The sequence below is a fragment of the Petromyzon marinus genome, chromosome 10, assembly GCF_048934315.1.
Source record: "Petromyzon marinus isolate PM22_M1 ecotype Great Lakes invasive population chromosome 10, UKy_Petmar_22M1.pri1.0, whole genome shotgun sequence".
Classification (NCBI taxonomy): Eukaryota; Metazoa; Chordata; class Hyperoartia; order Petromyzontiformes; family Petromyzontidae; genus Petromyzon; species Petromyzon marinus.
The window spans coordinates 17,004,088-17,021,418 of NC_133676.1; the positions used below are offsets into that span (position 1 = coordinate 17,004,088).

General features: G+C 43.3%; 1 protein-coding gene across 2 annotated transcripts in view; it reads right to left on the bottom strand.

Annotated features, from left to right (window-relative positions):
• Positions 1–17,331, bottom strand: part of LOC116941141 (uncharacterized) — a 134,934-nt gene that overhangs the window by 46,427 nt on the left and 71,176 nt on the right. For both annotated transcript variants that reach the window (XM_076066205.1, XM_076066206.1), the window contains exons 24-35: positions 16,514–16,698; positions 15,965–16,056; positions 14,637–14,758; positions 10,903–11,100; positions 9,616–9,780; positions 8,591–8,783; positions 7,703–7,842; positions 6,396–6,509; positions 6,057–6,147; positions 4,986–5,159; positions 3,474–3,783; positions 2,515–2,629 (exon numbers count right to left, since the gene is read on the bottom strand). In XM_076066205.1, the coding sequence (XP_075922320.1) occupies positions 2,515–2,629; positions 3,474–3,783; positions 4,986–5,159; positions 6,057–6,147; positions 6,396–6,509; positions 7,703–7,842; positions 8,591–8,783; positions 9,616–9,780; positions 10,903–11,100; positions 14,637–14,758; positions 15,965–16,056; positions 16,514–16,698 (1,899 nt within the window). The remainder of the gene's footprint in view (positions 1–2,514; positions 2,630–3,473; positions 3,784–4,985; positions 5,160–6,056; positions 6,148–6,395; positions 6,510–7,702; positions 7,843–8,590; positions 8,784–9,615; positions 9,781–10,902; positions 11,101–14,636; positions 14,759–15,964; positions 16,057–16,513; positions 16,699–17,331) is intronic.

The following is a 17,331-nucleotide window of genomic DNA, read 5'->3' on the forward strand; positions in this document are numbered from 1 at the left end:
ACCGCTTGTTCACTCGCTGGTAGTCGTCAAGAGAGGCGTCACGTGACGCGGGGTAAACGCCGCTTACCCAAACATTATATTGCTACATTCCAAGATTGTTACAAACATTGGTAACGATGCAATGACAATAAACGTGCTAAGACAATTATACGGATTGTGATGTTGTTTTGTTTTACATGCTGATGCCCAGCATTTAAGTGCCCACTCTAGACAAACTATGTTTACAGCGTACCCTGCTCACGATATGATTGCTCTGAAGAGAAGAGGGGGCTCAAAACACTCGTCTCTTGAGCCTAGTCACGTGCTAGACTAGACCAGTCACGTGCTAGACTAGACCAGTCACGTGCTAGACTAGACCAGTCACGTGCTAGACTAGACCAGTCACGTGCTAGACTAGACAAGTCACGTGCTAGACTAGACAAGTCACGTGCTAGACTAGGCTAGACAAGTCACGTGCTAGACTAGACAAGTCACGTGCTAGACTAGACAAGTCACGTGCTAGACTAGACAAGTCACGCACTAGACTAGACTAGACACGCACTAGGCTAAACTAGTCATGTGCTAGACTAGACAAGTCACGTCCTAGACTAGACACGCACTAGGTTAAACTAGTCACGTGCTAGCCTAGACAAGTCACGTGCTAGACTAGACACGCACTAGGCTAAACTAGTCACGTGCTAGACTATGCTAGACCAAATTTCGATTTAAAGCTTTCGTGACTGCAGGGATTCATATTATTGGTTCTTTCGGTAAAGTCACGTAGAAGGGAAATAATAAAATAATAAAAATAAAACATAATACAACAAAATTCTCACAACGTTTCAGCCACAACGCAAGCAGCCGTCCTCAGTACAGCTCTGTTCTTCACCTGAGGACGGCTGCTTGCGTTGTGGGCGAAACGTCGTGATAATTGTATTTTATTATGTTTAATTTGCATTATTTTATTATTTCCCTTCTACGTGACTTTACCAAAAGAACCAAGACTAGGCTAGACCAATCAAGGACTAGACTAGGCGAGTCACACGTTAGACTAGGCTAGGCTAGACCAATCACGGGCTAGACCAGACGAGTCACACATTAGACTTAGCTAGGCTAGACCAATCACGTGCTAGACTAGGCGAGTCACAAGTTAGACTAGGCTAGGCTAGACCAATCACGGACTAGACCAGACGAGTCACACGTTAGACTAGGCTAGGCTAGACCAATCACGGGCTAGACTAGGCAAGTCACAATTTAGACTAGGCTAGGCTAGACCAATCACGTGCTAGACTAGGCGAGTCACACGTTAGACTAGGCTAGACCAATCACGTGCTAGACTAGACGAGTCACAAGTTAGACTAGGCTAGGCTAGACTAATCACGTGCTAGACTAGACGAGTCACACGTTAGACTAGGCTAGGCTAGACCAATCACGGGCTAGACTAGGCGCGTCACAAGTTAGACTAGGCTAGGCTAGACCAATCACGTGCTAGACTAGACGAGTCACACGTTAGACTAGGCTAGACCAATCACGTGCTAGACTAGACGAGTCACACGTTAGACTAGGCTAGACCAATCACGTGCTAGACTAGACGAGTCACAAGTTAGACTAGGCTAGACCAATCACGTGCTAGACTAAATGAGTCACACGTTAGACTAGGCTAGACCAATCACGTGCTAGACTAGATGAGTCACACGTTAGACTAGGCTAGACCAATCACGTGCTAGACTAGAAGAGTCACACGTTAGACTAGGCTAGACCAATCACGTGCTAGACTAGATGAGTCACACGTTAGACTAGGCTAGACCAATCACGTGCTAGACTAGAAGAGTCACAAGTTAGACTAGGCTAGACCAATCACGTGCTAGACCAGACGAGTCACACGTTAGACTCGACAAGAGGCTCGTCTCTGAACACGTCCCCCTATTGCGTGATGCAGACACTCGAGCGGATGTTGCCACAGAGAAAAGCACACCTCTGGAGGAGTGTAACGATGCATTTATTCTGCGATTAACGTTGACTCTTAACACATGCATTGAGTCGCGTGTGCAATGATGGACGATTTATTTTTGTACTTGAAGATATTGCGTGCAACGGTTTTTCACGTGGATCCTGGCAGCCATTGGCGAGGGACACAGTCACCGTGGTGTAAACGAAACCAGCCGATTCGTGAACCGGGCCACAGCCCGGAATCGTCACATCAATCGGCATGCCGACGATTTATCGCCTGACAATTTCACAGGTTGTTGTTTTGTCTTGTTTCTACTCGCTCATTTGTGTTACTTATCTGATATTCTGGTTTTTTTTGTTTCTGCCATAAGCCTAAAGGTAACATTTTCGTGTTAGAAACTGTAATTAATTATTCCATGCACAATGGAATGCATTTATCATTAAATGAATTGACACTTTGTTTCACCCGTAGCCATCAATATAACAGTGTTGCATAGTGTGTTGCATAGTTAGGTGATGCATAGAGTGTTGCATAGTTAGGTGATGAAGCACAATTTTAGTTTTATCATAATAATAAGTGCCCACCTCCTGCTGGCAGAGTTCCTTCTCTTGCACCAGAAACTTGACAGTGCTTGCAATCGTGAGGATCCACGCGATCATGAACAGGATGGGAAACATCAAACCAACGCTGTGCAGGAACCTGCGCGTCATCCACAAGCACATGGCCAAGCACACGGCGATGATCACTCAACGTGCAGTCACAAAGTGTGGACGTATGATACATCACGGCAAAGGAACTTAAACAAAAAAAACGATTAGCCGATCTTGACGTGGATAGGCAACTCTGCAGTTATAGATGATCCAAATATACACCCCGTGATTCTGCTAATCACACCCACAGTCGTGGATGTCATTTGAGTGACTCAGGTAACTGGCGTTCTTGACAATTTGTCAATCGAGCATGCTTGAGATTGGAAGTTCAAGACCCAGTATGACTTAAAATTTAATAAGATACACTAATACACGCAAATATGCCAATCACTGGCCAAAAATAAATGTATTCTACAATGGTGCATATGTGTAAACGTGTTTTGATGTAAAAATCTGAGGATAAAATCTAAAATGATGACGTAAGGTAGCAGAGACACATTGGAATACTTGCTGTAGAGTCCTAACCCAGGGCTCGACCCTATTCAACTTTGCAGCCTCGCATGCAGTATGTGGTACTGAAATTGAAAGTATTAGGCTTTGACCTATACATGATCTCGGTTCAAGCTAGCCTTACTGCTGATGAGACACTGTATGTTGAAACCGGTCCAGAGTTTGCATGGATTGAAATAGTTTACTCCCCAGAAGTGTACCTGTGATCGACTGGAAGTTTAGTAAAGACTTGAAAATGTAGTCACGAAAGCTTTAAATCAAAACTTAAAAATGTGTACGCGGGCTAACAGACTTTTTACGAAGGATACTTATCCTTTGATTGTTTATTTCGTTCCCCACGGCAATGCCCATGATGGTTTTGCATCGGCCTGCGTTCCACTCACGAGTCGTCCGTGTAGCAGGGGTACGGCATGGGCTGCACCTGCAACGCCGGCTCACTGATATTCCGCCCGATGTACAGGGAGATGGCGGCGCGCTCCAGCATGTCCTGGATGGGCAGGAAGGCGTGCGTGTAGTACATGTAATTCTGGTTGGTGTGCGGACCCGGCACCCAGACCAGGTCTCGGAGGTAGTCTGTGCGCATCACGTTCTGAATGCTCAGCCGCAGCGTGTAGTTGAGGTGGGTGGCCAGCGGGAGGTTTGAGACGGCACGACGGGAGCGGTCCTGTGCCTCGGGGAGGTGGAAGATGATACCTGCGGAGCAACGCCGTAAGAGATTAATGTTTGAAGTGCAGGACCGCACGGCAGCTTCAGCTGCTTTCGGATGGGCGGACTGCAGTTTAACCGCGGTGGTCGCCACCGTGACACTGACATAAACTGTTAAACTAAATTATATATATTTTTTATTTTACCAGGCAAGGCCCACTGAGCTGTATAGATATTTTATCAGAAGTGACCTGGGCCACAATGATAGCTCTACGAAGTGGCTTATGATCACGTGGAAATTTATCGCAGCCATTACATTAAGTAATGTGGAGGGAAAATCCCAAAGCACCCGAAGAAAAATCCACACGACTTGTGTGGATTCGAAAGACACACGATGGCTTTCCTGTTAGTCTGTAATTATTTGTCCTATGTATTGGTGACTGAAATTTCTGACACTCAGTTCGCAGTCGTAATAATAATGATAAAGAACAATTATTTACCCTGGAAGCTTCAATGAGTCTGACAACTTTTTTATCAGTTTGGACAATGTTATAAATGAGTTTTTGGCACATGTGATCATTACAGTGCTTAAGAAAGTGCCTGATGTTTGAGATTTATTACAATGTCCACATGGAGACCAGTCAGCATGCAAAATTGTACCATAAATCATCATGTGACGTGTTATGACTGTAACCGCAGTGGAGTATAATTTATCATCGTACCTGTTGACCATGTAACTGGTATGAGTGCCACAAGTGAGTTAGTGTTCATAAAACTCCACGTACAATTGAGCACTGAGATTGTTTTCTTCAGTACTGTATTTGTAACCGCAATCATTCATTAAGTAGCATTATTGCAGTGAAAACAACAGCGACAAAGTGAGTTGTACCGTGCATATTTGCTTTGTTTATTGAGTAGAGCGACACACTCACGTTTGCTGACAATGTTGTTGCATTACCATAGTAATTCAGTAAATGAAAGTGCGAATTGTGTCACCCTAAAAATATCACTTGCGTGAATTCGAAAGGCAAACAACATGACAGTGAACCTTTAGCTGAAGCATATGACAAGAAAATCCCACGCAATGTGCCACCTCGTTAGCCCAGATGTACATGTCAAAGCACAGATCTACAGTACATGTCAAGGCACTACTCTCTTTGCTCAGAGAATAGTGCTTCGACATGTATGTCTGGGTTAAGGAGGTGGCGTTGACTCAGGGGGGCGTCTCCCCGAAGAGTGTGCAGACTTACTGGCCATGAGGTTGTTCTCCTTATTGAGTCCAATGGCCCTCGTGTTGAGCTCCTCCACAGAATCGCTCGGCATAAAGCGGTTGAGCTCCACGCACGATGAAATGTTCACCATGAGCGTGGAAAGCATTTTCAAGTTATCCATTGTAGTGTCAGTGAGTTGAACTCCAAGCTCCTCTGTGATACAAAGACAACGATTTCCTTGTTTAGCTTTGATACTATTGGGGCAAGTGCTGTCCAGCAAAGCACCTATGAAGGCCGGCACGACACTCACGAGGGGGTTGGTGACCAGCACCATGCCCGGCCGCCTTTGTCTCTCTCGTGGCAATGTTTACACACCACACCAGATTCTCATTTGAGGCTAAGTCAACCGAGGGGCAGCCCAGGAGTGGTTCAGATAATCGTCACTGGTGTTGGCTGTGAGTGGGAATCGAACTCGGGTCACTGGGTTCGTAGCGCACACAGGCAAACTGATTGCTAACACATTCACCGTCATCTTCCTGGAATGTTCCAAAGGAAAGTGCAACTATGGCTGTTGGACAGGACAAAGAGTCTGATATTACCATGCAAGGTGTGTGGTCTTTGCTTTAGTGTTTAAAATTTTATATATACTGGGGTTCCAACTGAAAGGAGAGACAATTATTCCACTTTTTGGTTTTATTCAACAACCAACCTTTCCTTACATCCACTGCATCCTAAATCAATTTATTCAGAACATTACAATATCTTCCTGCTCTTAAGTGGTAAGCATTGTTTGAAAGAAAGCATCATTATTTTATTATTATTTACATTTTCCTCTCATTTTCACTTTAAAAAACAGTACTTATTTGGTAAACAAAAATGTGTATTTTATAATAATTGTAAATCCAGTGAATCGTAGTGAAAACTGAATTAGCGATTCATGACATGCATAGAAATGGTTCATCGTAATGAGACATTTCCAAATGTTGTATCCATATTTTAAAACCTGTACTTAACACTTTACTTCATTATAGTATACTAAAACGAAATAATACAGTAAAGTACGGATTAAAATAAATGTAAAGCTTTTCAGACCGTTTGAGAAAATCTTACCAAAAGATTTTAAGTTTTGCATGAAGCTTGTCATGTTTATGTTCAGTTGACTTCTGATTAAGCCTTGTACGAAGGGATTTGCCAGGGCATTCTGGCACGGAAGAGAAGAGAACCACACTCGGGAAATTGCATCCACAATAGCTGGACACATTTGATCATCAAAATCATATTTATCTCAACATAATTGTAATAAAATGTATCACAACTGAACAATAACTCTACTCTACGATTACCTTTCATATACTTGATGAATGCATTTATTTCAGCACATTTTCTTCAGAAGAATAATTTAGTTCAGCGTTTTAATTTGCTCATGCACCGAGATCAAATTAAACTTACCTTCAGTATTCCCAATTGTTGGATCTGCAAATTGGAATTTTGGTTACCCATGGCATCCAACCATTCTTGGGCATAGCTGCTTAATTCCCCCATTTTCTGGAATGTTGAATTGGCCTGCACATGACAAAACATTGCAACTATACATCAGTACACATGTTTAGGTACACATGTTTAGGTACACATGTTTAGGTGCACATGTTTAGAGACAAATAATAACAAAACAAATGTTTTGATCCATTAGTTCAGGGGTCACCAAACTACGGCCCGCGGGCCGGATCCGGCCCGCGACGTCAGTCCATCAGGCCCGCCGACGGTACTTGAATTTGGTTGATAAAACGTATGGAACACGAGACGTTGTGATACAATTTTAATTTAAATATTATGTTTAGAATACTAGGAGATCTTCACGCGTGCGGAGACCTCCTGACTGCTATGTTCCTTAAATGTACTATTTTAAATGTTAAATTACTGTATCTAGATTTTCTTGTTTATTGTCATGTTTGCTTATTTCGCGCCATCCCGAGTACTTCCCCGGCTCGTGGTAGCTCCGCCTACGCTCTGACGTTACCATGGTTTCCATGGCAACGTCATGGCAACACGTTACCATGGTTTCCATGGCAACACACACAAACACGCATCTTTCCCGCCCCCAGATTTTCCAGCTGTCAACACAGGTCCGACGCTCCAGAAATATTTATTTATTATGCGGCCCACGCTCATTCTTTCAGTTATCCGGCCCACTGTAAAAAAAAGTTTGGTGACCCCTGCATTAGTTTATTAACTATTACTGCAGCTACATAAAACAGGATATCATTAAATGTTTACTTCTTTCACTACATAGCAAATTCGAGATTTATTTAAAGGTGCAGCCCTGTAATTGCTCGCTCAGGCCACTGCTGGCAGAAGGTCGTCCACTAGAGAGAGCTTCTCTCGCTAGAGAGGGCTTCTCTCTAGAGCTTCTCTGCAGGGTACTTCGAGTCCTCCTCTTCCAAGTTGGCCGGAGGTCATCGAAGAGGTGGGAGTACCCACACTTTACCCCACCACACATGACCTACAAAATCAACTGTGGGGTGTCCATTTAAACTGCCGGTAGGACAGAAGTGGGGAGATTTGAGACACTTGCCCATTCTTCCAACTGCCAGCAGATCGAACGCGTGAACCTCTGAATTGCAAGTCCAGCATGATAACCGTTATATCACTGCAAGCACGTTAATTTAATATTGATTTCATCCACATAATTTTGAACACTTCTTTGGCGAAGGCAACAGGCGTGATGTGCTGCATCGCCCGGGGGGATGCAGCCTCACCGTGCGGATGAGGAGTTCGGTCGCTGCACTCCTGGGCGTGTACAGAATTTTCCCCAGCATCAGCGGCTTCAAGAAACGCCAAATCACTTCGCCGTTGTTGCTGTGAATGATGTCCGTGTACACATCGAGACAGTAGGGGCCTTGGGGGGGGGGGGGAGGAGAACACGTCACGGGATAATCACTGAGGGCCGAACATTGAACAAGAGACGAGATGGAAGCTGTCTCGGTTGAAAGATGCAGCAATGGACAGAGAGGGGTCAGGCCCCAATGCCCCAAAAGGCAACGGGCTAGACGAGGAAGGCTGCCAGGCCTTCTCGTTTTTGATTCATCTTAGTCCGATCATTATTGCTCTTGTGACTACATGAGGTACGGTGTGGTAATGTTCGGGTTAGGGCTAGGTCCTTTAAGTAGTAGGGCAAACGAAACGAAACTCTGATACCATTTAATGCACTTCAAATTGCATGTAAATATTGTATCGTGGCCAATGCGATTGACACCTCCACATGCGCTCACAAAGACCAAAAGTGTCAATATTGCATAGAGATAAGGGAGATGTATGCCCAATAAAATACATATATATAAAAAAAATAATTAAACTACTTATAGCCACATGAGCGCTGAGCTTTTGTTAACACCGGGTGATGTTGAATGTAATCTCCAAAGCTGTGTAAAATTGTCAACATTTTTCTTTTCAACACTCCTTTTTGCTGAAAAACGAAATTAATTGACGTATTTGCCCACGTGACAACGTGAATTGATTGGTTCTGTTGCATGGTGCGGGATTATCGTAAAAATACACTCTACCTCCACGATTCACATAATTAAGAATCATATAGCCATTTCTATCCCATTTGTTACGTAACCTCCGCTAAACTTCCCCCAACTCACTTGTGCCGTTGGGGATGTTATATTTAGCCTTGAAGTCTTCAGGGGAGAGCGATGATGATGATGGTGATGGGGTGGGAAGATTGACCATCCTCACGTCTGCCAACATCCTCTGGGTGGTCCCAGCACAGAAGTTCTTTGAGAGTTTACTCAGAGACTGAGAGTTTGTGCTTCTCGCCTGCCGCGTACCTGGGGACTGGACAGACAACCGCGCAGCGCTCGGTGAAGCGGGACCCCTGTTTGCCTCGTGGGTAGAAGTACATTACGGTTACACTCACAAATCATGGATCTTTAATACTCCCTCCAATTTTAGCTCCCCTTTCAAATGCGTATTTAATTGATTCACTCGCTTTATTATTTTTTTCAGTCTGGTGCCACCGTTGCAGAGTGGCTCGACTCACAAATCCAAGATTGCGAATTCAATTCCAGGTGAGGGGTAAAATAAAAACCCTCTGTCCGTCCAGGGTTGACGGAATATACTAAAAAACACGGTTGTGTTGTGTCGGCGTCATGTGGAGGCATCTGCCCCCCCCCCCCCCGCAGTGCCACTGCACGATGTTTGCCATTCTAGAACATTATTATAGAACATTATTATAAGTTACATCACTCGCGGCCATCCATATTTAATTGATATTATACCTGAATAAGGTGATTGTTCTATTGAAACACTCGTCTCCGCCATAGAAATGAGGAATTTCCAGCCAGCTCACGGCCATGAAAGTATACAACCATTGTCACTGCCTGAATTGTGTAAAATTCCGACTTGTAAAATATGCTATTCACAATAAGATTGACCTGTGATATATTTTTTTTGATCATGCAATACATTTCTATCGTATCCATTCTCATTTACCGTTGGAGAAGGGTCCGTTACAGATAGAATCAATGAACTAAACTCGAATAAAATAAGCCACACATCTTTACAATACATAGCCATTGAAGGGAAAGATGCCAATTCTCTTCGAGGAAGCGTGTGTATTTGTTGAGAGCGGGCCACAGAGGCTGTTGCAGTGTGAGTGGGGCGTTACCTGGGATGACTGCATCATGTCGCTGATGTTCAATTGCCTCACCGCATCCAGCAGTTGTGGCAAGGTCGTCATGAATGGCTCTACCTTCTGCATTATCATTAGCAGCCTGTCAACGACTATTAACAGGAGGTTCTCAAAGTCCTTCAGTATCTGGGGAGTCAGCATCTGTAAAATGTACATGATGCATGAACGCACGCAGTTACATACAACAGACACATCTATTGTGCATGCACGCAAAACAAAATACGCGTGTATAAGATACTAAAGTTACCGATGAATGCCTCTTCATGTAGACAGCATTGCACAATCTTATTTTGCTGACATTCACTCACTCGAGCACAGGCCATGAATTTCATCAACATTCATTTTCATCAATCCTTCATGCATCTTCCCTCTCTGGGCTGACATTGTTTTACAATTTGTCCAGGAATGATAATGCCATCTCTAGCCGTGCCCACTTACCCTTGGGTTGTACCCATCTCAAACATTTTTAACCTTTTGGCTGCAGTAGCTCTCTCGCCACATTTATTCCTGCCTCAGCAGTCCGCCTTGCTGTATTTTTTCACCTGAAGACGATTGCTTGTGTTGCGATCGAAACGTCGTGATTTTATTATTTTTCTATCTACGTGACTTTACCGAAAGACCCAAAGCGAATGATAATGTACATTTTTTTCCATGAGTGCCACTTCTGTTCGACGTTCTACCGTTTAGACGGCGGTGTTCAAGCTTATTCTGGATAGAAATGCTGACCAGATATTTCCTTCTCGAACTCATGAGAATATCCCACGAAATAATGCCTCACACCATCCTTGACATATTACAGTACCCTCAAACCCCCGTTACCTACAGTACAAAAGCCGCTATTATACGCCACTACCATAATTTTCACCGACAATGTATCCTTAATAACTTCCGCTATTAAATGCGCCCATTTTCCCATCATCCACATTTTTTCACGGATAAGAGGGGTTATCCAGAAGCAGAGGTGATTTTGTTTTAATATCCAAGTTTTTCCTGAGATGAGTCCACTAGCAGTGGCTTCCCACACACGTTTGTATTTTTTTCACAGAGAAGCGGAGTCAGCCATATAAATAGCACCGCATTAACCCTCCTAGCCGCGTTTATATCCAGAAAACTGCGTGGATAACACGAGTAATGAGAGGAGAAATTTCCTCAGGTAAATGCGGATAATAGGATCTGTCCAATACCGCCCTCGACATGATCACCACAGACAAGAGGAGTTTGTGAGTGTGTGCTGTACCTTGCAGACAAAAGACTGTCGCCTACCTTGTAAATGACGTTGCGGATATTGATGTGCTCCAACAGAGCAATGACCATCTTGACGGAGGCGAGTGGGCTGAGGGAGCAGAAATCACGGCTGACATTGCCGCTTGTGCCCCCCGGGAACTTGAGAAGCAGAGTGAGGGTCTCTTCGTTACACATTTGGTTCACGCTTTGGATTATCAGTGGCGCCAGGTCATAAACCTTGCCAAAAAGAACACACACGTGGCAGAAATTAATTTGTGCATTCGTTCATTACAACATTTATAAGGCGCACAATTCGAACTTAAAAAGTCATTCAAAGGTGCGGGAAAAACAATGTTGTTCAAACATGCATGTTCAAGTACCAAATGGACGCCTATTGCAAGGGCATTGCCTTTGTGTAGTTTGCCTTTTTCACGTTCTCTGGTCTAACACTGGTGGTGAAACAAGGCCATAAAAAGTCTGTCTCTTGTGTAGGGCAATCAGTTTCAAAGACAATGTATATATTACCAAAACATTTGTGGTTAATGTAGACTTTATTCCTTGAAATAGGTGTCTATTTGGTGTTTGAATATCATAACAACTGTTTTACTGCCGGATAGTGTTAAGCCTATAATTAATGTTCGTTGGTGTTTGTATAGACATCTGAATGATTTCAGTGCATTCGCTGTGTGTATACGAATGAGACTTTCCCATATTGTTGGACTGCCACCAACATTAGGTTACCGTCTTAACCTTATGACTGGACATCTGTGAAAAAGAGCTTTAAAGCTCATCGGATTCCTCCAGTATAAATAAATATTCTGCTAAAAATTATATATTCTGAGTGGAGCACGATTACGTTGAAGTCAATAAACTACAATGTCAAAAGGTACATTTCCCTAGCTTCACATTTACCGCACTGACTTTGTAAGGCAATACACGGAATAACTGACGATTCCATATATCTCTTCGTGCCCCCCTTCTCTGGAACAAACTTCCCCTCCACATTAAGCAGTCACACTTCGCTCACCATTTTCTGCTGCACATTCAAAATTCACTTCTTGTTCCCTAGCTCAACTCACTACGCCCCCTCAATCACCCCCTCATAATCACCACCACCGTTACTCTAACCTCTTCATAGTCTCATTATACGGTTATCACTCATTAACCTCATTCATTCAATAAATTGATCGATCATCATTCACTGTCATCAATTTTCACGTTCACCTAATTCGCACATCACAGATTTGCTCCCAGCGTTTCCTCTCATCTATTTCATTCACCTCATCTCCACCATCACATGCCACGTGAATTATTTGTAAAGTGCCTTGGTTAAGGAGCTATAAGATAAGATACTGTACCTACGCAATCTATCCCCAAACAAACGAATTATGAATCAATTCTGCGTATACCTATTGTCTTTTATATGCATTCATTAACCCCCCCCCGCCCCCGACTTGGCGCAAGAAGAGCACACAAGTGACGTCATCGCATCTACGCCTCTATTTAAGGAATGAAACAGGTGGACTTCTCCACAAATCTGGCTGTCGCCTGATGAAGCTAGTTGTAATTACTGCCAAAACGTCGTACTCAAATCGTAAATGTTGTTAATTGCTCTCCAAAACACTGGTGTTGCTGTACCAGTAACGAATTGGCACGTTCTGTTTACGTGACAAACCTTACTAGTTGGCTGTGTCAGGTGGTAGCGGGTTTAACAACACATTTGTATTTTTACGCGATCTAACCCAAAAAAACCTGTATTATGGATAATATTGATCGCGAAAGCCTACGTGTTAAAATTACAGTTAGTATTTGATCCCCTGCTGATTTTGTACGTTTGCCCACTGACAAAGAAATGATCAGTCTATAATTTCAATGGTAGCTTTATTTGAACAATGAGAGACAGAATAACAACAAAAAATCCAGAAAAACGCATGTCAAAAATGTTATAAATTGATTTGCATTTTAATGAGGAAAATAAGTATTTGACCCCTCTGCAAAACATGACTTAGTACTTGGTGGCAAAACCCTTGCTGGCAATCACAGAGGTCAGACGTTTCTTGTAATTGGCCACCAGGTTTGCACACATCTCAGGAGGGATTTCGTCCCACTCCTCTTTGTAGATCTTCTCCAAGTCATGAAGGTTTCGAGGCTGACGTTTGGCAACTCGAACCTTCAGCTCCCTCCACAGATTTTCTATGGGATTAAGGTCTGGAGACTGGATAGGCCACTCCAGGACCCATCTTCTTTGGTTCTTTCGGTAAAGTCACGTAGAATGAGAATAAAATAATAAAATGATAATATCAAATAACACAATAAAATTCTCTGTCTGGAGAACAGCGCTGTCCTCCAGACAGTCTCGTCCCTTCACCTGATGAAGGCCACTTGTGTTGTGGCCGAAACGTCGTGAGAATTTTATTGTGTTATTTTATTTTATCAATTTATTATTGTATTCTCATTCTACGTGACTTTACCGAAAGAACCAAAGAAGATGAATCCTTGCAGTCACGAAAGCTTTAAATCGAAAATCACTCCAGGACCTTCATGTGCTTCTTCTTGAGCCACTCCTTTGTTGCCTTGGCCGTGTGTTTTGGGTCATTGTCATGCTGGAATACCCATCCACGACACATTTTCAATGCCCTGGCTGAGGGAAGGAGGTTCTCACCCAAGATTGACGGTACATGGGTCCGTCCATCGTCCCTTTGATGCGGTGAAGTTGTCCTGTCCTCTTATCAGAAAAACACCCCCAAAGCATAATGTTTCCACCTCCATGTTTAATGGTGGGGATGGTGTTCTTGGGGTCAGCATTCCTCCTCCCCCAAACACGGCAAGTTGAGTTGATGCCAAAGAGCTTCATTTTGGTCTCATCTGACCACAACACTTTCACCCAGTTGTCCTCTGAATCATTCAGATATTCATTGGCAAACTTCAGACGGGCATGTAAATGTGCTTTCTTGAGCAGGGGGACCTTGCGGGCGCTGCAGGATTTCAGTCCTTCACGGCGTAGTGTGTTACCAATTGTTTTCTTGGTGACTATGGTCCCAGCTGCCTTGAGATCATTGACAAGATCCTCCCATGTAGTTCGGGGCTGATTTCTCACCGTTCTCATGATCATTGCAACTCCACGAGGTGAGATCTTGCATGGAACCCCAGGCTGAGGGAGATTGACAGTTCTTTTGTGCTTCTTCCATTTGCGAATAATCGCACCAATTGTTGTCACCTTCTCGCCAAGCTGCTTGGCAATGGTCTTGTAGCCCATTCCAGCCTTGTGTAGGTCTACAATCTTGTCCCTGACATCCTTGGAGAGCTATTTGGTCTTGGCCATGGTGGAGAGTTTGGAATATGATTGATTGATTGCTTCTGTGGACAGGTGTCTTTTATCCAGGTAACAAGCTGAGATTAGGAGCACTCCCTTTAAGAGTGTGCTGCTAATCTCAGCTCGTTACCTGTACAAATGACACCTGGGAGCCAGAAAACTTTCTGATTGAGAGGGGGTCAAATACTTATTTACCTCATTATAATGCAAATCAATTTGTAACATTTTTGACATGCGTTTTTCTGGAATTGTTGTTGTTATTCTGTCTCTCACTGTTCAAATAAACGTACCATTAAAATTATAGACTGATCATTTCTTTGTCAGTGGGCAAACGTACACAATCAGCAGGGGATCAAATACTTTTTTTCCCTCACTGTATAATACTGTGTAGTTTGTACGTAATGGGGGGTTTGTGAGGGTCGCGTTGCCTGCAGTGCTGTTGTTTCTTTTGGGGGGGTACCTGGGAGGTTGTGAATTTAGCCCCGAGAAATGCCGCGATGGTTCCCTCTGAGAGCCCAGTCAGCTGACGGAGCTGCTCCACCAGGATGCCAGGATCTTTGAGCAGATCCACCACCAGCACCTCTGCAGGTCCCACCAAAAGTCTCGTCACACAGCAGCTCAACCGCAGCCACGCCACATATGCGCACCTTGTCACAGAGCATGCCCTCACCAAGGTGAAGCAGAATGACGTCGCATGCTTTCGTGGACAAAAAAATCCCACAATGCCACAAAAATCTGTACATACAGACGAGCATCATCTAGCCTTTAAAGAACAGACGTGGGCTTCTTTTTTTAAAGACGTAGCGGTAAAGTAGCAGAACTATTTGTTCATCTCCCCATTATTAGGGGTACGTATAAGCCCATTTGTTTCTGCAGGAATAGTGCCATGGATTGCTATAGGGATAACCAATGTCTAATAGCCAGGTGTGTTTGATGACGAAAAGGATGTGGCTCATTTAATACAATGGCATATGCGGCACTAGTTTTTTGTCCTTGAACATTTCTGTTCGAAATACTCGAAAAACTTAAACTGATGACAGCGCTTTCGCAAAGCTCGGGGCTATTTATGGTTGGACTTTTTGTAGCACCTCCGGTGAGCACAGTTGACTACGTACGGTGCGAATGAAAGTCAACATAAATATATATACAGCGCGATATCCTCACCAAGCCACACTTCGCAGCTCCGTGGAGTTGTGGTGGAATAACCCTCATGGCCAACATAGCACAGGCAATCCCTTGCCGCATAGCCAGTTGATTCATGGCTGTACATTACTATTACATGTTCATAGCAATGCACTCGACTGCAATGCCATCGCAACAAATGATATACAGGGATTTACCATTGACTATGATCTAACCGTGATTAAATTAATTTAGGACAACTGCAAATACACTACACAGCTGTGCCAAACATTTCTGCTGCTTTAATGTTACGTAATTTTATAAGGCCACATTTTTCATAATTTGTATATTGCTATTTTCTTGGTTCGTTCGGTAAAGTCACGTAGAAGGGAAGCAATAAAATAATAAAAAATACTAAACAATACAATTCTCACGACGTTTCGACTGCACCACAAGCAATCATCATCAGGTGTGACTTTACCGAAAGAACCAAGAATATGAATTCCTGCAGTCACGAAAGCTTTAAATAAAAATGTGTATATTGCTGTTGAGGTGAAGATAATAATTTAGCAATATTTATGCTCATATATTTAAATATAATGGTTGCCTTAACAATCGGTGTTACAAAAAAAAACTTAATTGTACATATTTCTGTTCGTAACTTACCATTTAATGCATCTGCCTCGTTTGGAGATATGCCCATGGCAGTAAAGATTCCAAAAGTATTATTATATGCTTGATATATAAGCGCCACTGTCCTGAAAAATAAAAAGGGCAATCAACGAGTTAATAACATTTCACCAACTTATCTACAGTTAATAACATACCACCAACGTATCTACAGTTAATAACGTACCACCATCCCATCTACAATGGTCAATACTATTTGATTTCCTCATCGTAAGATGAAATAACGTGAGCCAATTACAAATATTTAAGCACATATGAGAATGGTTCTAAATCTTGTATCATCACGTGCCCATTATCTGTGTATGTTGAACTTCTTTTGCACTGCACGTCGCCAACTGTGCTAATTGGAGGTGCGGGGTGAAAGACAACACACAACACAAAAAGCCGTTCTAAAAAAAAATGACTTTTCAATTTATATGGTTTGAAAGCTTCCTAAAAATTTGAAAAGAAGAGCGTTCCAGACGGCCACAGCACACGCGCGTTATACTCCTGTTACCGAACGTGATTCTGAACGAGTGGCAGCACCTGTTGAGAAGATGAATCCGCTCGGTGGCGTCACCGACCAGGAGGAAGAGCGCCGCCTCCCCGTAAACCGTCAGCTCCCCAACGGGATCCTTCGCCACCCTCAGCACCATCTGAAGCGCCAGCAGCTGCGTCTCGAGCGCGGAGCGGGGAAACAGCTCTCCCGTGCGAGTCACCACCAGCGTGAGCTAAGACAGCGCCACAACGGTCAGTCAGCTGGGCCGCGGTGTTCTGCTTCGTCGTCTCATTGAGATGGCAATGCGCGACTTTCGGTCGGTAACTGTCGTTTGGTAACACTGGATAACGATGGGTTGGTTTCCGTCACTGGAAGTCGCCTGCTCACGTTAGCAAGAAACATGTGACTGTTTTTTTTCATGCAATGAGCGATGATAATTTTTTTTTAATAATGCATAGCGCTTGCAGATGTTCTCCTGTTGTGATTTAGGATTATTTTGAAGACTAATTCAGATTTTAATAGTTAGTCCAGTGAAGTTGGTGGCGTCCACACTTTTGATGTCCTGTTACGAAAGGATAGTGTTTGTTATTTTATTTTATTTCTACCTACGTGACTTTACCGAAAGAACCAAAGACTAATGTTTGTCCCCTTCTCCCAAAAAAGGTTATTTTATAAAAAGGAATGTGAATTAAATGTACTTTAATTGACCAGGTGATATTCTGTCGAATTCTACAATTTCTTGTTAAACACAGTAACAATTGACAAATACTCTTTGGTTCTTTCGGTAAAGTCACGTAGTTAGAAATAAAATGAAACAAATCACGACGTTTCGATCGCAGCACACGCAATCGTCATCAGGTGGGAT